Raw genomic sequence first — 24,433 nt, 5'->3', positions numbered from 1 at the left:
ACAAGTTAACATTTTTATGACGAAAAAAAGTTCAGATGTTAAAGCAAGAGCTACACCAGGCACTGAAACACCTGCAACATAGTAGCCACCACATACCCCAGACTCAGTTCTTAGCAGAAGAACAAAGAATATTGTTATTCATGGTGGAAAATAAAGAACAAAAGGAAAATGCACATTTTCCTGCAAATCCATAATAATAATAATAATAACAATAAAATTACCATCCTGTTCATAAATATGTTCTTTCATAGATAGAGCTTAACACTTTTTTGAGGACGTATACTGTGTGGTTATAAAATAATCTTTAAGATAGTAACAACATTTATAAATACAGGAACACTACCTCACATAATAGCTATTCAGTAGCAATCTCATCTAAACCCTGTTCTAAAAACTATAGCTAAGAAGTAGTTTAACTTTATTTTCTAACTGCATAAACAAAAGTTTTAAGAAAAAGCTTCTATGTCTAATTGAAATACAGGTTGCAAATTAAAAATACCCTGTCTATCCAAGAGTGTGAGAAATTGATGAAAGAGAGCAACTGAAATCTTGTTCACTCTAATTGCCAAGATACTCCAGGGTTCTACTTAATTTATAGCTTCTTAATTATCCTTTTACATTAAGGGTTAGAGAAAGTTTCAAGATAAGTGCAAATGCTCAGTCATATTCGTAGATCCACAGACTTAATCCTCAAATTCAGCCAACAATAGCAATCACAGTAAGTTAAGAAATTGAAAAATGTAAGAAGACCATTCTTTAAGATTATGATCTCTAGAATATAACAGCCAAATCACATCAGAGGAAAGGACCATCCTCAGACCCTGTGATACTAGTTTGTCACATTATTTTTAATAAAAAGATGAGAACACAGACCTCTATGACCAAAGCTTGACCCTCAAATAGAAAATCCCATGAGCTCTGGATAATCTAATCAAATGAAAATGCATATCCAAACCTCTCTGTCAGTCCCTAGCTGGCTTACTTTCAAGCTTAGTTGCTTGAATGGCTGTCACCAACTAGGAGGTGGCCTAATCCAAAGCCTATCACACTCAACAGCACAGCACTGACTAGCAAGTGCCTACAGTGGCTTTAGACCAATGCATCAGGGCAACTAAACAGTACAAGACTCAGCAGACAAGACAATGTAGCAGAACACTTAAAGAACGAGCTCAAACTGCAAGATGATGCCATATATATATATATATATATATATATATGTGAAATGTACGTAAGATGCACGTTGACAAAAAGAATATGCAAATGTTTTTGCATACATAGAACAAAGGAAGAAAAGAGGATGTACAAGTGATAGCAACAGAAATTCCACATTTACAACTTATAACAAAAATAGCTCCAGTTTAAAAGAATTTATATCAGCATCGTTGATGCAACAAAAATAATACATATAATCTACTAAATGGATTTTACTCTGATGCGTTACTGATGAGATCATTGTCGTCTGCCAAATCGTCCACATATTTCATTAGAATAAAGAGCTACAGGAGAAACATGCATTAGCTGATTAATGAAAAAAACACAAAAATTGATTGAGACAGAAGTTTAGCGGCATTACATTCCATAATAGAAAAAAGACCATCATTAAAAATTAACAAATGGTAAGTGTCTTGAGCTATTCTACCAACGCTTTCTGTCTTCAAGGCATGCCCCTTTCTCCATAGCAGCAAACATTATTCACATACATACAACCTAACACTACTCGGAGGCTTTTGCAATTACTTCTGTAATCTTTTCCCCGCTGATGTATCAGCAAAATGATAAGATTTATATTGCAAAAGACTATGGTGACACAAAACTATTCTGTTGCTAAAAAGACATTAATAAGCATAAACAAGGATTCAACTTAGCGTTCAAACAAAAATCGCCCTGGTTAGTGATGACTTGAGGATTTACAAGCCTGCCTCTCCAAGCAGAATTGTCCAAGTGCTATTTTGAAAAATATGCTTGTAAATGCAAACATTTACATATTTGCAATGAATTTCTAGAAACAGCCAGTTATCACATGTAATCAAAATATTAGATCAAATTCTACTGGTTATGAGGGAGCGGAACGACTGCTGTACAGGCACTGATGTACAGGCAGCAGGAGCAAGGCATCTTGATGTAGGAACTTGGGGAAGTAGTTAAAATGGACATTTGTAACATTTAATTTTCCACAGGTTTCCTTGCCTATGTTAAAACTGATAAAGCAGCTGTCCTTCTGGTGCAATACTCAGCAGAAGATCCTTGCCAGGTGGGTTCCTGCACAACGCTGCTGTCCCAAACCAAGAAAAGTGTATTAGAAAAGGACATAGTTAACTCACGAAGAACACTTCTGAAAAGGTATACTCTTACCTCTTCAGACCAATGATGTTTGCCTTCAAGCAATAAACTCACGTGCTCAGCCATGAATATAAGAATTAAAAGCATGAGAACTCAAGTGGTTACCACTTCAAATTATCATCCATCTCTGAAGTCACCACCCTGTGCATGTGTACTGTAAAGCATGTGAAGGTCTTCTGTGTTTTATTTACACATTCTCTCTCAACAGCTTCTGCCTCACTTTCCAAATATTAAATATCATTTTTCAGCACTGTTCAGGTAGAGATTCTAGTACATCGCACTGAACTAGGGCTACTCAAACCCAACAGCCAGGATGGCACACAAATCGCAACACTTCATGTGCAACATCACTGGTGATTCCCACGACAACATCCTGGAAACAAGTGGAAACAACATATGGCATCGGTAACCGTTTCCAGCCACTGAAGCTTCATCTGCCTGTCTTTGAGTCAATAGCCCAACTTCATAGAAAAGGGTTATGATGCCAAACCAAGAGACATGTCATGAGGTTTCATTCAATTATTTTCATAAACAGTTTTGATATCTTTATCTGAAAGGCATGACACAACAGGCAGAATATTATTCACACCAAGTCGCTCTCTTTTCACAACTTAAGCATTTGTAATATTTACTTCAAGCATAAAATGGTGAAACTTTTAAAAACAGATTTCTTTTAAGGAGAGACCATCTGTTTGCAAATTTCTAAACAGAAGATAATCTTCTTGCATTACTACTCATGATTGCCTAAAGCTAGCTAGAGCCATTGAGAGCTCTAATAAATAAAAAAAAAAAAAGTAAATCACAAGAAATAAGAAAAAAGCTGACAACTAATCCAAACTACTGCACTTTAAAAGCTGTCTGAGAAGGACAAAGGAAGTGGGGATAATTTTACAACGATAATATCAGAAAGACAGCAACAAGTCAGCAGACAGACAAGAGATTCTTCTGCTGTCTGGCCAAATCAACTCAGCAAGCAATACCACAATGTACTAAAAGTCACCATAAATAACTCGTTTTCATGGTGGTCAGCCAAAACCTGTTAAACTGTGGACTGCGGCATCCCTGAAGGAGTCAGGAATAAAAAAGAAAGCTTCTGCTTAGATACAACTGTGTTAGTAATCGTCAATGATGGAAGCAACCACAGAAGCAATACATGACATTTTAATGGATGTTTCATAACAGTCTAACCATTATAAAGTTTGCTTGTGTGGCAAAAACTCTTTAATGTTGTGTATATATTAAAAAAAGAGAGTGGTTGTTGACCACAAAGTTACTTGCCCTAAAATTAAATTTGACACACTAAGTGTGTGTTATCTGTCATTGAAGAAAGTAGCTCATACATGTGACACAGCCAAGCTAATTCAGTCTTTTAAAAGATAATATAATCTTAATGGGCAATGTATCCTTTCATTTCTGCTGTATAATGTACTTACAAATGATTCTGTCCCCCCTGTCAGACAAAATTTGCCCATCAAGACTGTTAGGTAATTCAGTACTGGTCAGTAAGATGTTAAACAGTAATCAAAAAACTGTAAATACAAATTGGAAACAAAAAAAAACAAAAACCCAAACAAAAAAAAAACAAGGAAAAAAGTGGCACTTACAAAGCAAAGCACAGGCTCCTGAAAGAGTCTGAGTGAAGGCCTCCAGTGCATCAACTTGTCTTTCACAGACTACATACATAGAACCAGACATACTTTGCAATAAATTAAGACCTTATACAGGGATTAAAAAAAATTCCCAAATTCTAAGCATCAGCAGCAGTCTACTTTTAACAGGTGCCTGACTATCTAAACTGGAATGTACTTATTCTTTTATAACATAAGCAATTTATCCGAGTTGAGTAAATTGTTCCTTCCCTGTGTGCTCAGTGCCAAGCCCAGCCGACCCGACTGTTCCTTGCCCACACTGTACTGAGCAGGTCACAAACCCTTACCCCAGAGCTCTCTGCCTGACAGCAGCTGCCCTACAGCCACACAGCGAGATGGGCACATTTCTGTTACTGCATTTGTCATAGTCCACAGATTAGTTTAAGAACTGTGTACCAATTTCAGTATTAATAATGCTATATTGTATGCTTCTAATTACCAGTGTCCACTGAGAGCGCTTACAGAGACTGTTTAAACCATGGCTACTCTTCCAGGCGTTCTTTCCTGAACTATACTTCTAATTCCTGCTCTGTTCATTTTAATGCATTATTGTTTCAAAATACAATGCTTCAAAATTGCAAATTATGTCTGGCTCAAGGGCTGATTATGAGAAATACTAGCACTTCTGCCTCTGTGTGAATAACTCACACAATAATGAGCGACTGATTGAGCTCCAAGAAGTCCAAATGATGAGAAGGGTCAATTTGAACATTCCTATTAGCTTCTTTTGTTAAATCTAACACTTTGCCAGGCCAGAGACAAATACTGCATCTGGTTACCATGATTTTTTCCAACCCTACAGAAGTACAATTTAGAAAATGGGTACTGGTCTAAAGGCAGACCTTATAAGAAATGCTAATGAAACATCAAATAAAAAAAAAAAACCCAAACCAACATTTTACTGGCACTCAAGAGATGGGGGTGGGGGAAGAGAAGTTGCAAGGGAAATTTGCTTCAACACTTTCCTGGCAGAAAAGATGAAAAAAACCCAACCCTTAGTAATAGGAAGTCTTCACGACTCCATTTTACAACTGAAAGGCGTATATATGAGCATGGCCCGGCTCATGTAAATGTGAGCTATAACAAGAAAATCACTAAAGATGCTCACTAAGCACATGCAACAGGCAAAGAAATGAGGGCACAAATGTAATACACCAGCTAGTTAGACAAGGAAATTGCAGTAACATTATTCCAACAACTTAGGCTTGCAGCCTTGCAATTACAATGCATAAAATCAGCATAGGTTAACACAAACACAAAAGAAGTTAACCAACATACTGGCAGGTCATTTGGAACCTTCCAAAGATTAAAACTTCCCTACAGATCTCATTACTTACAAATGTTAGTATGTCAGTCAACACTTTTTCTGTCAGTTACTGAAAATCTTTGTTGATACACATCTCCTAGAAAATAACCTCTGTAGGGTAAATTCAGCAATAGGTGATGTGTCTATATCTTACTCCTCATTCACATATTTACACTTACAGGAGGTAGTGAAGGCATAGGTGATTTCCAGCAAAGGAAAACAGACAACACTGTAGAATCTGTGAGGCAAGCTTAACTAAAACATACTTAAAACCCAGACAAATGTACAGCTGCCATTCTCTTCTCAGGGGATGCCTACAATACCAAAAAGTAACTCCCCTTGCTGAGCTACAGCATCCAAGTGCTAGTGGCTGTAGACTAGGATCCACTGTCCCATCCTGGGTCCTACAGTGCCACCTATGTGGCCCTTTAAGTCTCCTTGGGGATAGATCAAATTCCTTTGCCAATAGGATACTTCTACAAAGTGCTTCAGGGCACAACTCAAGCTTCATTGAATACCCCTGAATCATTATTGCCACAAAAAAAAAAAAGGGGGGGGGGGGGGGGGGGAGAAAAAAATTACAGATACATTATTTTGAAGTTTGTTACAAGACAGAGCTAAGACAAAGGATGTAGCCTGACCCAAGGCTCTGGTTAGAATACGTTAATATGCCACTGCTGGCTTCACATATCTCTGACTATTCTATCAGCCAATATTCTGCCCCGTGGCATGAAAATTTAGTTTACAGCCATGGGATCTCTAGGTGGAAAATGAAGAGTGAGATTTTGCACTGCAGCAGCACCGCTGGAACAAACCGTCTCTGGAGAGACTGCAACAATACTCAGGTGGATCTTTGCTGGGAAGTCAGTCTGGCAGTGAGTCCCCACAGCAGCTGGCACTGACGCTTGCCCAGAGCTACCTGGAGCCCTGGAGATGCCCAGCATCCTGTTGCTGCCAGTACTCAGAGCTTGAGCTGTCTTCATGACAACTACAGTTGAAATGACTATATCAATTGCTGATGGGGCAAGCTGGGAGCTGAAATTTCCGATTGAAAAGGTGCACAAACCGGGACTTTCATGGGACTAATTCGAAGCAAGACATATGGGGTGATGGCACATTTTTTACGTTCCCGCCCCCATGCAAGTAAGCTACTAGCACAGAAAATCTCAGACCTGGACCGCTCTATACACATTTGTGCATGCTCAGGCACTGTGAGTGACTGGGCCTATGTTTAGTTAGAAACCCACACAGATGATGTTAAAAAGAAACCCAAACTTGACATCAAAGATATACAGTTCCTGACAAGTTCTTCTCCAAATGAGATCTGCTCTGCTCATGCTTGGCACTGCACACAGTATTCAGTGATTATCACTGCCATATCAGTATTTCTTCTGAGTATATATAACATAAAACAAATCTTAAAAAAACATCAAAAAAAAAAACCCAGATGGAACTGGCACTGAGTCTCTGCATTTTACTCATCTCAAGCAAGCAGTTTTCTTCCTTTTGCAGTTATAAAAGGCAAACAGAATTAGCAAAGTATTAGGAGCTCCACAGATGATATCAGGACTCCAAACAGTTACAGATGATAATACTGTTGGTATCATTACTTGCTCTGCAACATCACAGAAAAAGAATACTTTAACTGTAACACTATATCTGAAACTCCTGCTTGTGGAAGCATGTTGCATTCTGAATTTCAGGAATTTAGAAAGATAACATCTATAATAACATTGTGAAACATTTGAGATTTATTTGTGGTATGTTGCTGTTGAAATGTGTAAGAGCAATTCAGCTTGCATGCTAAATACCTGGTGTTGAGTACGCTAGAAGCACTTGCAGTTGGTATAAAAATAAACTACTTCCATTATTGTAATACTCAAAAATGATGACACAACTAAAATTCTAGATGTATTTTTGTTATTATATCCACTTTTTCAGAACTTTTAGACCTAATCCATAAACTTTATTTCTGATTAGACATTTTCTTACTAAGTACTACCTGTACTTGGTAAGTACTTAGTGCTGCTAAGTACAGCAGAAGAAAAGGAAATCTACCTACATCTTCAGTCATCCATCTACCATCAAACTAAGCTGAGCATCATCTGGAAGCCATAGACAGTATATGTTTTTAGAATACAAATATTTTGTATTTCTACAACACAGGAAACATCATAGGATATCAAACCCCGTGGAAACCTTAGCATAGACAAGATACTATCCCGTTTTTAAACCATAAAAACAGTTCCTCTTTGGAAGTGTAAGCAACTTGCCAAACTCCAGATTTCCATTTTGCAGGCACAAACAATATAAAGACTAACTGCAGATTCCATTGACAAAGCCAGGTTTAGGAAGTTAATAAATCTAATGAACTAGTTATTTTTGATGGAGAACTTCTCTAATAATGCAGTATTACCAACACACTTTCAATATATAATAAAACCCCTTTAAAACAGCCATATCAGTAGTATTTTACTAAATTTGTTGAAAATAGTTAAGACCACCAAGTAGTTCCATGAAACCACGCCACATTCTTTTTCCTTTTAGGACTAGGAGCTACAAGACTGATATAAAAAATAAAAAATAAAAAAATCTTGAAAACCAAAAAAGGTGTTAACATTTGTAGAAACTATGAATTTATCTTCTGCAGAAGCAAATATTCCAAAATTTACTCTTAATCACATCATCAGTTAGCCCAAACGTACACCGTAAAACTAGTTCATGAACTGAATGCATTCCAGTAGGGTCTATTTTGCAAACATCTACAGCTTTTTCTTGCACTCCTGCCTATTGTAAGTTTGCAGAGAAGCAGTAAAAGTTAATATGCAGTGGAACACTACATTAACTACTGAAACATTACTGCACATCAAAAAGATTTACTACTACTTTGCAAACATGCTTACCTGGGTGCCATAAAATACTTACACGAGTCAGATCTACTGTAGTGCATTGCAATCAGGTCTTTGCACTTGTAATGTAAAAACGGTTCCTTGATAGAAAAGTCATTCTACACAATACCTAAAAGACATTTTTTTGTATGTGACAGACTTCAAATTTTGTTAATATTTTGGAATTAGGTAAATATATCCCAAATAGACAGCAACAGGACAAAATGGCCAGAACAGAATATACAGACACTGTATTTTGTACTTGAGCCCAAAGGCATCACCTTAAGAAATCCTTGAGCTGTAGGTTGCTAAAAGCCTGGAAGACAGACCTGGGAAATACTGCTATAGTTACCCTGTTCTGATACCCCACCCTTGGGAGCTACTCCTGATCACTGTCAGAAACAAAGTATTAGGTACAGGGACTTGCTGTGTATCGTTCAACACCATGTGGCTGTATTTTTATGTTCTTACAATAAACTGCACAGAAAATAATCACCTCTTCAATCCCAGTGGGTCATATCAGATACTATTCATAGCACCATATAGCATTAGGTTTGGGTTGGAAGGGACCTTACAGACCATCTAGTTCCAACCCCCCTGCCAGTCAGGGGCATCTTCCACTAGACTAGGCTGCCCAAAGCCCTATCTAGTCTGGCCTTGAACAATTCCAGGGAGAGGGCACCCACAGCTTCACTGGTTGGGTATTTTCTATTTTTTTCAGCCAATCAAGCTTGATATCCTGATAGTTGACAGTCTAGGACAATTTAAAGATGCTTGGAAGCACAGTAAAAATAACCTGTTTACAGATAACTTTTTCCTTAACTCTTACCATGCAATGGGTGGTTCAGAGTCGCAAATGCATGCTTAGCTGCATTATTTCCCATATTCTTGGTTTTCAAGAACTGTGGGGGCAGTAAGTTCCTGAGGGTAATCACATAATCACAAAAATACTTTGAAATTAAACTTTTTTGCTTACAAACTTATCGTACATCCACTTTTTTTTTTTTTTTGCCCCATGAGAAGGATAAGTACATATTGACTTTTTGTACCAGTGATTATTTGATGTATCTTGTTCCTCTCTCCTTTTACTGAGGGCAAATATTTTTCACCGTGAGAGAGGTTAAGCACTGGAACAGGTTTCTGAAAGAGGCTTCTGAGTCTCCATACTTAGAGATATTTGAAACTCAACTGGTGTGAAATTCAGTTGATGAAATGTTGAAGCTGAAGTGCTGTGAGTAGGATTTGAACCAAGAAGAGATCCCTTCCTGCCTGAATCACTCTAAGAGTGCAGTTATTTTCAATGTCTTCAGTTCCTCCTCATTCTATTTTTCCATCCAGAATAAGTTAACAATTGGTTCAAAGGGGGAGATACTACTGACATACCCCATTGGCATTATTTCTAATATTTCCTCCTCTCTTATTCTTTCTATAAAATTTCTGTGCCTCTTATTTTTCCCTGAAATAAGAACTTAAAAGCCAAAAAAAAAAAAGTCCTCTGCATACCTTATACTCACTATTTTCTTGCTACATTCAGGGAAATGCAAGGGCAAAGCTTATAACCAATATATTCTTACTACATTCAGGCAAATGCAGGGGCTCACAGCTTATTTCTATTCTGGTATATCTTATTCCACAAACCATACCGGTTATGCCCATTTTGCCATTTTCACTGAAGTGTTTTATAATTTTGTCTTGAATGACTATCTCTCTACACAACAGTAGGAAATGTGGAAATCCTAACAGGAGACATCAGCCTGACAATGCACTGTGAATACAGATCACTACTTCTGGGAAATGAAAGACAGTAGTACGTTGGAGTTTTGTCTTTTAGAATAAGATCAGCTGTCCTGCAGCTGCCAACTTAAGTACCTCAAGTAACTATGACTTAATGGCCTATGTCATCTTCAGCTATAAAAATATACAGTTTGCATTAATTTTCATCTAAGGCAACATTCCTATTCCTGTTTTTAAAAAGGATTTTCAAAGAAGACTCTGTTTTAAAAACATAATCCACTGCATCCTTAATGTATGCATGGGTGCTATCAGTGGAAAATTAAATTTCAAATGAACATTTCCAACAGGTAACGAAACAAATGTCATTAACAGAGGTTTTCATTGAATGTATCCTTCATGTCTCAAGACAGTATTTACTTACCACACTTTGTTGTGGACTAGCACACTGCCTAGTTAGTCTTTAATTACCACATCAGGTAGAAGAAAAATACCCTATTTCTATACAAGCTAAAACTGAAATTGACTTTGACTCTCTGAACTGTCAACAAATTCTTCTCTGAAAAGGCTTGCTTTGCAAAGATTATAAAGTAGGTGTCATCCTTGACACTTGCATTCTATATTCATCCAGCAGGCCTGGAAGAGAAGTGCTGCAGAACGCTGGGCAGGATGGCAGAGGGCTCAGCTGTCACGCCGCCTGCCTCCCTCGCTTGCTTTGCAGGCAGAGATAGTGCTGTAGGTGTCAAAGGTTCTCCATTTAAACTTGCTGACAAGCAGAGGAAGAATACTGGGAGAATATGTTATCAGCCACTATAAACTTGTCTCTAGTAACAAGTCATCCTGACACTTACTTATGGATGTTAGAAACGAAAGCCCTGATTCTATAGAAATTAAAACAGTGAAACCCCCAAACTGTATAGCCCCATCAGATTTACTCTGGAAAAATCCAGTGTTAAGAATACATACAGCAAAGCCCTGCTTTCTGTCAGAATGACAAACTAGAGAGCCACATACGATTATGTTAATCTCTCACTTCAAATTTCCTTCACACAATCGCATACCACTGCTTTCTGTGTTTCGTTTAAAAGTCATAGAGTTTACTAACCACTTAATGAAGCTGCATTCCTTAAACCCCTGACAGATTACGTGAAGTTGTTTGGTTTAGAGATACAAATTTGCCCCTTGCCCCAATAACATCTTAGTCAAAAGTCGGTGTGTTTGGGGCTAGAGGCAATGGAACAAACATTTCCTCAAAGCAATGGATTGCACCAAACAGCAGAAAACACGGAAGGCAAAAAAGTGCAGAGAGAAAGGAAGGAGCATAGCTTGCCTTTCCAAAAAAAGAAAAGTTACTTTCAATCAAGCTTATCTCTTTCAGTCCCTTATTTACTTTTAATTGGAAAGAAGGAAGTGAAGAATATGAAAATGCTTTGAAAGACATTCCTAAGATACACAAGTCTGCATCAAAGATGACAATTTGCTGTATGGCTGATTTCATTTGAAAGGCGTTTCTGATTCTGTGTGTCCCAGTGGCTGGATGAAACTTTGAAAATGGATCAGGACAAAGTAGCCCAGAGCAGCACAAAAAGAAAGTGCCATCAACAGTACCCAACTTGCAGCCAGGATGAGGACTGTGCTCCTCATCTGAAGCTTGAAAAGGCATCATGCTCAGACCCTGTATCTAGGATTGTAGTGAGCCGCACATTTTCTAGCTGGTGGCAGAAGAGGAGAAGCAGATGTGGACTTAATGATAGTTGTGCCAGCTGGCTCATAGTAGTAGCAGGCAAAAGACAGAGCACAAATGGCCCCAGATCCCATTTACCTGAGCAACGACCCAGCTTAGCGTTTCTGATGAAAGTCTCAGTACAAGCAGCGCAAGCTGTCGGCGACATTCTCAGATGAACATTAGCAAACCCAAGCGCAATTCAGTGTGCCAGCAATGAGCTTCCAAGTTTGAAATGATTCTGCTGACAGGTGTTTACGCAATAGCCTCCTTCTTTATGTTCTAGGGCTCAAGATTTACGCTGTTTTGTGCCACCAGCAGAGCACAAAGGAAAAAAATATTTCTAACTTTCAGAGCTTGTTCCCATGTTTTCTTTTAAGTCCATACACCAGTAAGTGTCATTCACCAATACGAAGTAGTCCTATTAGTCATGCTTCCAACAAAAATACCATTATTGCTGCTTCTTAAGGTACTGAATGGTAAAATCAAACTACAGATTTTATTTTATTGAGTTTGTCCTGTTGATTAGGGTATAATTCAACAGTATTTTACACAACTCGGATACCTTTTTGTCAAATGCCTGCTTAAAAGTCTGAAGGTTGTTATTAAATGAAAGAGAAAGAAGGTAATTATTAAATCAATGGTATAACCCTTGTGATTTGCTTTTCATCTCCTCACAGACATTACAGTTGAGAAAGCTTCAATGAAAATCAGAATAGGCAAAACAAGTAAGTAATGTAACAAGCAATAGTAATCCGTGTAGGTTATTCTCTCAAATGCCCAGTCAGAGGTCTCAGATGGCTAATGTGGTTGAAATGTGTAATTCAAAGCTACAAATAATACGTTTATGAATCTGGACATGTCCAGTGCACCTTGGAAGCAGCTGTATGGGGAAAAAAAATAGAACAGTATATCTGATTTCAGCTAAACAAGGTTGCAAACTGAATTATCTATTTCCTCTCACAGAACTGGAAGATACAACAGTGCAAGGCTCCCAGTAATCATTTTAAATGTAATTGAATCTAATTAGGATTAGATTTTAATGGTAATTTAAGAATATTACATTTGCATTGGCTATCCAGTGCATCAATTTACCCACCTGTGTGCTACAATAGTTAAGAGAGGAATTAAAGATCAGTTACCATATGTTATGGATTTGCATCTCCATCAACATTATAGGCCAGATCTTGAAATACTCAAACAATTCCAGTACTAAAAACACCTATGCACATGTTTAATTTTAAGCATACTGTCTTGTTCCATGAACTTCCATACACAGTGCTTATGTTCTCCACTAAAAAGTTATGTTTATGTGGGACTGAGATATTAATTCCTACAGTAGAAATGTAACATATTTATCCACAGCTGCATTACCTAATCCATAAGCCACCTCCAAAACCAATGCAGATATTTTCTTGCTTAACTCAAGGTTAAGATACAATGTGCATACCCTCCACACCGTCTTTTCTTCCTCTGGGCAGTCCCCCACATAAACTCAAACATACCATTTGTATTTGCAAATCCACTTGCAAAAAAGGTCTGCTTGTTTCCGCAAGTTTTTATTATCAGGCAGTGAGCGACTGTCCCTCCAATATTTCCAGCAAAACATGACTAGGTACCTTGGCCTCCCTGCTACTCCCCTTGCACCATTTGGAAACCCAGAGCTACCTTTTTTACTCCTTATTCTCAGCATCTTGGTAGTTGTTGCTTCTAAAGATGTTATTCCTCAGACACATCCTCTCCTGCAACAGATCACTTGCACATATTTTTGTATCATCAAATTTATCAATGAGAATCCTCCCATACAAACTCCCCATTAAGAGCGTGGCTGTCTACTTTCTTTCAAACAAAAATGATTCTCCCCAGAAGTGACATAATCATAGTGATGCCATTGTCTTAGAGTACCATGGTACAAGGTTGACCATAGAGGAAAATTACATATGGCTTGAGGAAGCTGGGGAAAGAGGTGGAGCTACTACTTCAGCTACCTTTGACCTCTCACTTCACCAGTGCAGTCACCCATCTAGAAATGATATCCAAGCTTGTACACTGGGGATAAGCATGAATGAAGTACACAGTTCATAAGGGAGCAGCAGCAGCACAGCAGACTTGTCTTTCATCATCATCCGAAACCTACAAATAAGAACAATCTCAGATCGCCCTATCTTACATCCTAAGGGGATCCACCTTCATAAATGAAGATACCCTGTGTGTGACAGGAGCAAGAGGATGGAAAAAGGCAGCAGCATATACAGTTTCTCTCTCTCAGGAGAGGAAAGTCAAAGAATGGTAGAAGTCCATCAAATTCATGTATCCCTACCAGCACTAATTGCAGGTGCACGCTTTGAAACTGTGAAGCCTCTTCCTTAAGGCAGCACTGCAATTACTTATTTATCAAATTTTTGGTTTTCTCATGTTGACTTTTATCAAGAATCAAAATCTCTACTTAAAAATAAACAAAAGTAGGCTCAGAAATTCGTAAACAGATTTTAGATTGTACTTGGAGAGGCATACATATTTTTATAAATTCCTGATGGCAAAATATGTATCCACTCAAGTGTTTTTAGTAGTGAAACAAAGTACTGAAATACTTGTCAGCAAGCAGTGTCTGTCCAGGTACCCGCTAATTGCCAGCAATGAAGAAGAAGGAATCACACAGCCTCTCATTTGGTATGTTATTACAGCCAGAGGACATGGCACATGATCCTACTGAGGTATAAGACAAGAGTGATGTAACTATTCCGGTAAAACAGATGCATTCAGGTATAAGCAAAGCTCTACAGCACTTGCATCTCCTCCAATATACCTATGCTTTTGTTCAACACTTTTATGGGTTAAATTCTGCCCTATATTCATCTGTGAAGATAGAGACTTCTCAGCCAAATGACAAATGTAAATAAATTATTCTGGTCTGCCCTGAAATGTCAATTTGAAAAAAGAAACACACATATGCTCAGACAGATTTATGTCGCATGAGAAGAGTAAACTTTCAGACTGTCCACAGCCCAATGTCAGCAAAGGTCCTCTGGAAATAACAGGAGGTATGCATGCCAGAGCCATGCAAGCTGCACCCTGCATTCTACAATTCTCCTTCCTGGTTATGTCCATCCTCTTTACTATGTTTAATGCAAGCAGTAGAACAATGGCAGTGTTTAAGGGATTTACTTACGATTTTAACCTGCTAGCTGAACCACACACAGATTTCTCGGAAATGATGACTAGATGCTGAAGGATAAATGTAACCTGGGTTTTTCTAGTGGGAGTTTCCATCTCACAGTACAGTAATGAAGATCCCAGTAGCAAATCCTGAGATTTTAACTGAAGGCAAGGAGACTCATTTTTATACATCACATAGACTCCACTGTATGAGCTGCCAGTTTGCATATAGGCAATAAAAAGCCCCTTGGCTAAATACAGACATTGGGATAAAGTGTCAGTTAACAGTCAATTTCATCATGCAAGTGTTCTTCTCCATGCAATCTAATGAAGAAAGATTATTGTAAGATAAGAGCACTGAAAAGGAAGAAAAAAATGAATAAAGAGAAAAGAAAAAGAACTACAAAAAAATCACAATGTTGCATAGAACCAAAACATCCAATTATGCTTTGATCATGGCTTGAATTTTAAATGTCACAGTCATCATTATTTTCTATCTCACAATTTCTTTCAGTGATTACTTGATATCTATGATATATGTCAGATGCACATAAATACAAAGCATGTTATAGGCAGGAGCAGTAGCTTATCTTGCAGACATAATAAAGCCCATCTCTCAAACTTTATTGAGAAGCCTGTCAACAAAGCAAATCAAGCGCGGAGTGGAAATAAGGCATAATGCTTAATTCCCTCAATCAGCATTTTCCTGCTTGCCAGAAGCACCTCTCTTGGGTGGGCTGACAAGGTGCAAGCTAATTTACAGATCCAGAAGGAGTCAACTGCGTCGAGATAGCACTGCTCCCACGTTAATTAAGAGGAAACTGAAAAGTAAAGTTCACTCAGAAATGGCAGCGAGGGAAAAAAAACCTCAAGGAAACACTGAGTGCTACGAAGAGCAAACAACAAAGGGATCATCAGATCCTCCTATCAGTCAAATTACTGTTATTTCTATAGTAAAGATTTCAGAAGTGCTACATCAAGCATACAGATGAGGTTACCTCCTATTCAGCTGGGAGCACCTGATTAAAAATAGTATTAATTTTCACTTTCACACTCATTTCCATCTAGAGCATCCAAAGCCACAGAGGAACGTCAGACATTAGGCTCTAAGACTGGAGGGCATAGAGGAGCTGATGAGCCCCACACCAGGCTGGCTTTCTGGAATGCACGTTTTCTCTCTTTGGATGGGACCCCCTCTAAGTCAGCCTTTTGCCTACGTCCCAGAGCTTGTAAAATGAAGCCGCAATCTCACTGGTCCTTTGGGTATGGGGAACATTACACAGGAGGAGGAAACTGAGGACCAAGGAACTGCCCAAACTTTCTAGATGCTGTAAACACTTTGGGCCTGAGCTCAAGGTAGCACTCATGGTATCCAATAAGCTACTTACAGCCCATAGACTTTATCATGTACCTCAGTTTTACCTTTTGTTTCTGGTGTATGGAAATGGCAAAGACTGCAGAAAAGAACCAGTCAGCATTTGGTATCTCATAATCTCATACCTTTCACCCTCCCCAGCATGGGATGCAACGTTCTGCTCCAGGCTTAAATTTAGGCAAACACTCAGAAGAAGAGGGCATCCCTGTGGGACTCACAAGGTATCGGGATGAAGTGCTCTCCTCCCATCTTACATATGAGACTATCTCCTATGACTCTTTTGGTGTTCTGTGTCAAGTGCTAAAAACCTTGTATTAATTTGTGTTTTCTAAACACATTTTATAACCAATATTTTCTAGTTAGTAACTACTTTTTCTCCTAATTAATATTTCTAATTAACTATTTTTTCTGTTAACTAATTTTGTAATATGATTCACAGACACAGAACAAGTCTCAAGAACCTAGGTAGTTACAACATAGGTTCAATTAATGTTTTACAGTATAAAGTAGGTAACAGGATGAAAGGTAACTGAAACTCACTTAAGTGTTTTCAGACCAGAATCATTGTTAGTTAGCCTTTAAAATAATACCATTATCTCACTTCAAAATTAAATAATGAATCACTGCATATACAATAGAAAACAAACACTGCTTTAATATTATTTTTTCTTGGAAGTACATTTATTTACTCTAGCTAGCTAAAAGAAAGACTGATTTTCTTGCTCTCTGATCCTTTCCCACAAATGATCAAAGGTGTTTGTCATGTTTCACCATTTACCCTGAACAGCGGGGTGTCCCTCAGCAGTCTGCTCCTTTCAGATCACTTATGTCTGCTGGAGAGACCACTGCTTTCGAACATACTCAGTGCTTGATAAAAATCGAGACTTTCACTGACCCCTTCTCTAGACTGTGGGTTCTCAAAGCACACAACCTTATTTAGTTCCTGTGTTTCCTTTGGAGAGCATGCTGGTTTCTAAACCGATTCATCTCATGCCCTCATGATACCAGTCTTAATAGCAAAGCAAACCAAAGAAAAACACTCACTTACATAAGCTTTGGGTACAGCATTAGGGACAGCACAGTTTAAGGAAAAAACAAACCCCAAAATAGTTTGACCTGTCAAAGGATATGTTTTATGATGTCACCAAAGACTTTCTCCAAGACAAAGCAGTTTGTTGCTTAAAACCATTTTCTCCTTTGCAGCCCCTTTAGCCTGCCAGCCATCTTGATCCCTTCCATTCTAAGCTGCTTCCCTTTCATGATACCACTCAACACCTCAAAAAATGAGAGATTAGCCTATATACATTATGAACATATTTGTATAGTAAAATATTGCCTCAGCAAACAGTCACAATATAAATGAGTAATTAAAAGATGAAATTTCTTTTTATAATTCCTTCTACATTTGATTGCAAGCACCTACCTGAACATGTCCCCTAAGCCTTTCAGCATTCCTTTCTTTGCCTTAATTTTATCCTTCTCTTTATCCCGATCTTTCTTCTTTTCCTTTCCAGCCTTTTTTCTGTCACCTTTATCTTGGCTTCCATTCATCTGTCTCTCCAACGAGTGGGATGGCTGGTCACTTGCTGTGGACACAGATTCTCTACCCGATCTTGAGCTCTCCTCTGTGTCTTCCTCCACTGAAAGCACATATTAAGAAACATCAGTGGGATAAGAACAAACAACAAGGGCAGAAGGCTTTCTGGTGTATTCCATAATGTATTTTGAAGCAGGATACATGCACAACAATATTTTTTTCTTTTAATCAGTATCAGCTCATATAGGGGTCTCCTGGAATGTTTACTTGCACCATTAAACTCTTAAAAGCAAGGAAATCACCTTCGTAGAATACTCGGCAAAACATGATTTGTGCTTTGTGGGTATTCTGAATAATGAATGGATTAATAAAGAGGATTAGCAAAGTGATGCTAGCTGGACCTTTTTGTCACAGGACCTAAATCAGTTGAGGAGAGCTTTAGAAATAACTGAAGGAAGAAGCAACAGCAGTGCAGCAGAAAATTCTGTCAGAAAATTCTTAGGAATATTCTCATAAAAAATATGAAAGTCATTAAGGACTGTTAACGCTCAATACGAGCCTTAATAGACTTTTTCTTCTGCTGCAAGTAACATAATGGTTTTGTCATGCTACTTCATTTCCTGGAGCAGTTTAAAACACATCATGCACCATGATTTTTATTCTTGGTTGAGATGAGGCAGCCTGGGAAGTTCGGGTGGGGAGATCCTATCCAGTGAAACAAGCAAAATCCTTTAAGGGCAGATAACAGTTTTCCTGTTTCTAATCCAAAACCAAGACTCAGAGAATTTTAAATATACCCAAGGCTAGATTTAACAGACCACATGCATTTACAGAAAGTCTGAGAAAAAATTAGGAAAAAAGACTATATATTCAAAACCTGAATACTCCTTCAGTAACTTAGTGAGAAAGAAAAAAAACACATCAAGCTCGTAGGTCAGAATCCTGCAATCATTTTGACTTAACTTTAAGTCCAAAAATTATACTGCATGGCTGGTGAAACTGTGACCTTCCAGGAGCATTAACATTTTATATCATCACATCATAAGTAGGGCTACACCACCTCCCAGTTTTCCAACAGGCAGCAGAAAGCAGAAATTAGGATCACGGATGCATATTTTGTGCTGCCTCCTGTAACTCTAATGAATACAAAGGCTCCAAACAACTCCTGGCAGTAGAAGTTGAAAAAGTTTGGTTTGCATATACACAGTCTATGGAAAAGACTTTTTTTTTTTTTTTATGTGCTCAGTAAGAGTTGGAAATGGCTACACCTTATAGAAGAAAAAAGGAATCATTTTTTCAGTTTAGCACATTTACTACTACTGATAATTGCTCCTGCCAATATTATTGTTTCTAGGCCTCAGCGACTCTTCTACAGCCAACAGTTGTGTGTAATTCTTCAGAAATTTCTCATAGATTACTGTAGAATCATAGAATATCTACTTTCTTAGTCATCATTCATATTCACCATATTCACCTTATTCATCCCCATATTCACCTTACTTCAATGAAGTAATTCATTGAACCTGAAAAGTCTACAAATCACTGACTGAAAGCCATTCAATATCATCTCTTCTCTCTCTCTCTCTCTCAGATACTTGCCTGCAAAATACTGTTTATTCAATGATTTTACAATACACAGATCTGTCCATTAGACTTGCACTTATTTTCTGAATACCCCAAGAATTCTTTAAATACTCTCCAAGTCTGGAAGGTATATTTCAAGAAAACATATCACAATGGATAAATTTCAACATTAATAACTAATTCTGAAACTCAACTAGTACTACAAAGTAAAGACAACCAGGAAAAAAAAAGGCGGAGGAAAGGGGTAGAGGGGCAGGACAGGTCTTGGCATTTCATGCTGTTTTCAGAACTGATATAAGTGGATGATGCAGCTTCTCAATTGTAGGTACAGTTCTAATATTTGGGTAATTCTATTTTAGAAAATTAATAAGCCTCTCCTATACATGCCTCTAACAGCTGTACCTGTACTCTTTTTGGTCACAGTGTTTCTTAGTCAGTGTCTGGGATGATATTTAGTTATTATTAAAAGAGGAGTGGAAAACCATTTTAGAATAGAGATGCTAATTTTTTTTGCATGCTAATTTATAGCTACAATCTGTTTCAGTAAAAAACAACTAGACATTTAAAGATTGGACTTGCGAACGGATATAATTAGTAAAACTATTAAATTTCTGACAAATTTTGAAGTAAAATGTTTATGTGGTACTTTCACTGCTAGAATTTTAAAGATGAGTCAATTTTGATCTATAGTTGTTCACACTGAGATAACAACATATTAAATTAACCCTAAATATGTATTAAGTGTCCTGTGCTATGCTGAGTTGCTGAGCAACCTGTCATAACAATGCTTCCTCTTATTATTTATTTTGCATATTCTATGGAAAGAATATTGCCTCCTTTCCACACTTGTGCTACAATAAATATTTATCTATCATACACAGTTTGCTTGCAATTAACTCCATAGCTTATATTGAGCCCTGTGAACCAGGATGCCTGTTTTCCTGGACTAAACACTGGTGTCTGTACTGGACTAAACAGATTTCAAGACTTCTTAAAAGGATTCAACATGAAGAAACTTGTTTCACTTTTATGCAGCACAGTCATTCTGCAATTAACAAACACCTAATTGCAAGTGTTTAGAGCAAATGCAAATGCTGCTTAATTAAAATTCAAGCCCAGGCTACAAATGAAACTTCTAATTTTTAAGTTGCAGTAATGACATCAGGTTACTGCAAAACACAGAATGTATTTGTTTCGGTGGTGTTATTTCCTTCCTTTCCTGCAACCTCCTGCCTCCCCATTCAGGATGCTGAAGCCAAAAAATTAAATTGGAGTATACTTTAAACATCAACTAAACCTCAAAACTAGTGTCATTTTATGAACCATACTGTACTACGGAGAACTACACAAACAGGTAGTATGAAGCTATTCTCCTAATTAGCCCATAAAATGGAAAAGATGCACATGAGGAATCAAAGCTACTTAATGTGAAGCTATTTTGCCACTAAGCTTCTAGGCTTCATATTGTGATATTTAATACAGCCCTAGATTCTAGCAATTAAGATTCAGCAAAAGATTAGAAAGCTTTGTCGATCTCTCCCAATTCAAATGCCTTGTTCTCATTCAAGACACTAAAGATAAATATTTTCCTTCCAGTCAGCTATTTCAAGTATTAAGGGGGGGGGGGGGGGGGGGGGGTTGGAGGAGGAAACCCAACAAGAAAAGGCAGGAAAAATGATCTATAAAAGGCAAACACCCACACCTTTCCACAAATGTTACTTCTTTACAGCCATTAAAACTCACACACACATCTTCTCAAATATTCTATAAAATGTTACCCCAGAGCTGGTCACTTCTATCTGACTTACATCCTACATTTAATTATTTATTGGCAGGTTGTTCCGAGAAAAGCAGGTACATTCAGAAGAGAGTCAGCCCCTTTGCCACATATGCTACCTGTATGCTTATGGCTTTTGTACATGGGGCGGACAACACGTTAAGAATTCCTCTATAAAATACATTGCAGTGTTATTATTTGCTACTCCAAGGAGGGTCACTGTCTGGAAGAAACTGTCTGGAAGAAAGAAGCACTCTTAACACTGAAACACTTGGAGGAGAAAAGCTCAAAAAAGCTAAAGACAAATGGATCCAACTTCAAGGGCATCGGTAAATTGACCACCACCATGTTTGCCTAGGGCTTATAACGTAAGAAAGCCACATTTTAATTTAAAACAATTATGGAATAATTAAATACAATTAAAAAAAAAAAAAAAAACTTAGCAAGGTTGTTATGGCAGCAGTTGCATATTAGTTATGTTAGGACCAGACTGTTAAATTAACTTCTATGTACTCATATGTGCCCAGAATTTGTCCACCTGAACACATTTGTTAAATTCTCTGGAACCTAGAGCCATGTGTAATTTACACAAAGTAGAGCAGACTGCAGTGATTTCAGTTTTAACATAGATACAGACGCACTTTTAGAAAGACAGGCAAAATGCTAGGCCAGCTCTTAAGCTCTCGTGGCCACCATGACAAGGAGAAGACCTTGAGGACTGGATTCTGTCCAAACAACTGACCGTATTTGCATTGCTACTTATACGCTTCTATTAACCTGGCTCTGCAAATCTCTGGATTACTTCTTAGATGTTCTATTACAACATATGAAAGCTCTTAAAACACAAGTAACTCTGCAGAACAAGTACTTCAACATATATCACTTGGTCACACCTTTCTCACCCTTCTTTACCATGAGATTTGAGAACATCCTTGCTCTTGCTCTCCTACGACACTGAGATGGTTTTTGTTTCACCAGTGCTAGATGACTTCTTTCATACAGAGAGATGAGGGCAAAGACTCATCCCATGGTATTTCGATTTCAGCCAGAAGGTTTTGTCTGGTTTCTGCTACTCCCATGCAAAGGATACGAGGCCACCAAGTAGTTCCTTGCTACTTTCTATGCATTGCATCAACAAGCTCAAAAAACCTTACAGTAGTCTCATAAACTTATACTCACCTAGAAAGCATTTCATGACAACAGTTTTACTATATTTTTGATCAAATGAAGTTAAACCATCTGTAACGTCTGGATAAGCTTTCTATATCTGATGGCTCAAAACAGGATATTACTAGCAGTGGGTTCAAACCAAACAAGGCCTTTTAGAAAAACATGGTCTTAAGTCCCAAAAGCCCATAGGCATGCAGTTTGGAAGAATGAGTAGGATCACTACACATTTTATCATACCTGTGCTTCCACTGGCCAGAAATAGATTGACAGCCAGCAGCACCAGACCAGCATTTAGCCTCGCTGCTGCATGAAATTACTAGGTGCTGGAAAAGTGAAGCAGAATTAATTCTGCTTGTAACTACGTTTGAGAAAAGTGACTGGCAAAATGACCTCCCTTTCAGTCTCAGAACACTTTAAGAAAAAGGCAGATTTTTTTTTTTAAATCGAAGAGTTAAAAAAGAAAATCAAAGACTGATTACACAAGACTATTAGGGAATGACTTTTACAAAACAGACTTTCTGAAACCAAAGAAAGTTATAAAAAGCAGAGAGTGAAAGAAATCTCTCTTCAAACCTTTTCTGTTAGCCTTCAGGCTAAATATTTTACTATTTCAACCTTCCCCACCATCATCTTCATTCATAAACTTCTAACTAGCTGGAGGTTGATTAAAAAAAATTCTGCTGGTGTGTGACAAGTTGAAAGTAGTACAACATGAAGGTTAAAAATTCAATGATTTTAATACAACCCCTGATTGAGGTAATTTACCATTCATACTATTTTACCAGCCCATTCTTACACAGCTCAATAATGATAAGGTTAGCTTTGAAGTGATTCTTTTATGTTAATGACATTCTCCACATGTTGGGTCATATTTCGGGTTAAAGAACTGAAAATGTAAATGAATGCCCATTAGGGTGGGTAATAGCTGATCATTAACTTTATACTTTATTAGATCTGCCAGCCTTACTCACTGTAATTAAAGGACAGTGATTTCTTCCCTTTCCCCTCCCCCAGATATGTACATTTACAGATGTACTCTTTCAAAGTTAGATGCACATATTTTTGTAACATAAATTCAGAGTTTTCTTTGTCTTTCTGCATATTTTTTCTAATTTACATTAGTAAATTAATTAGGTGTCTTACAGAAAATTTTCAGAGTAATTTAAGTAAATACACTCCTAATAGTCCTATTTTCTTATTTTAGAAAGGAAGGAAGCTACAGAGTGCTGCAATATGTTAATACATATGGAGGGAAAAAGCCTGGAAAATATTTGATGAAGTTAGTTCTATTCTTTTAAAATCCTAAAATTATCTTCTACTTCTTTTAATCATTTTCTAAAGGAATTATCCTATGTTAACATTCTTTATGTACAGTAATAGTTTACTTACAAGTTTCCATGCCTTCGTCATCATCATCTGCTACAGGTTTGTCATATGATTTGTCTATGGCAGCTCTGAAGCTTTCATTGCAGCCTCGTCCTCGGATAATTCGTGGGCGCGGGCGGTGGAAGGGAATATCACCATTCAGAGTCACCTCAGCAACGGCTGTCTGCAGACTTTCTAATGAGCTGGATTTCTTCAGACCTAATGAAGGCCCCACATCTCTGGTTGGGGAACCTTAGTGATTTAAAGGAGAAAAAAAAAAAAGTAATTAGAATTAGTACTGAGAACTGCATGCTTGATTATGCATATCCATCCTGAAAGTCTCTGGGGACACGCTTAACATTATTCACATCATCTCTCAATAATCTGTAGGGAATTCTCCACAGATTTGTTGGTCTCAGTAGTGAATGAGTATGTCAAGTCATAGGCAACGAAACTGACAACGTTAGCAATGCCTGGCTTTTCAAGTCAGTGAAGAGAGACCAACATCCATTACTATTATTTTAAACAATATCTGAATGATAAAGTAATCGCAGGGCTTTAAAAACATAGCCCGTAAACCCAGCAGAGATACATATCTAACGGTATCAAACAACATTATTAATTATTTTTGCTTTGAGCAGAAAATTTCATCAGTCGTAGCAACTGATGAACAGAGAGCAGATTATGGGCATGAATCCTACTGTGTTTAGAGCAACAGTCTTGCAAAGTAGCCTGACTTCTGGCTTCAAGAAACATGTTGTTTGCTTTTAATTGAGTTTTAAAGACTTGCATCAAATTGCTGACAATTTCATCATGAAATGCTTCTGAGAAA

The 24,433-nt window shown here is 37.7% G+C and overlaps 1 protein-coding gene across 14 annotated transcripts in view; it reads right to left on the bottom strand.

The window, feature by feature from the left end:
* The window catches only part of PARD3 (par-3 family cell polarity regulator), a 451,464-nt gene that overhangs the window by 124,410 nt on the left and 302,621 nt on the right, over positions 1-24,433 (bottom strand). For all 14 annotated transcript variants that reach the window (XM_061468050.1, XM_061468055.1, XM_061468051.1 and 11 more), the window contains 2 exons: positions 23,626-23,853; positions 17,592-17,808 (listed from right to left, as the gene is read on the bottom strand). In XM_061468050.1, coding sequence (XP_061324034.1) covers positions 17,592-17,808; positions 23,626-23,853 — 445 coding nt within the window. The remainder of the gene's footprint in view (positions 1-17,591; positions 17,809-23,625; positions 23,854-24,433) is intronic.

This window comes from Pezoporus flaviventris, unplaced genomic scaffold, assembly GCF_033815535.1.
Source record: "Pezoporus flaviventris isolate CSIRO_AGI_PZ_B2104156 unplaced genomic scaffold, CSIRO_AGI_Pfla_v1 ptg000047l, whole genome shotgun sequence".
NCBI lineage: Eukaryota > Metazoa > Chordata > Aves > Psittaciformes > Psittacidae > Pezoporus > Pezoporus flaviventris.
The sequence above is the reverse complement of the archived record's forward strand: the minus strand, read 5'-3'. Positions and strand labels throughout refer to the sequence as shown.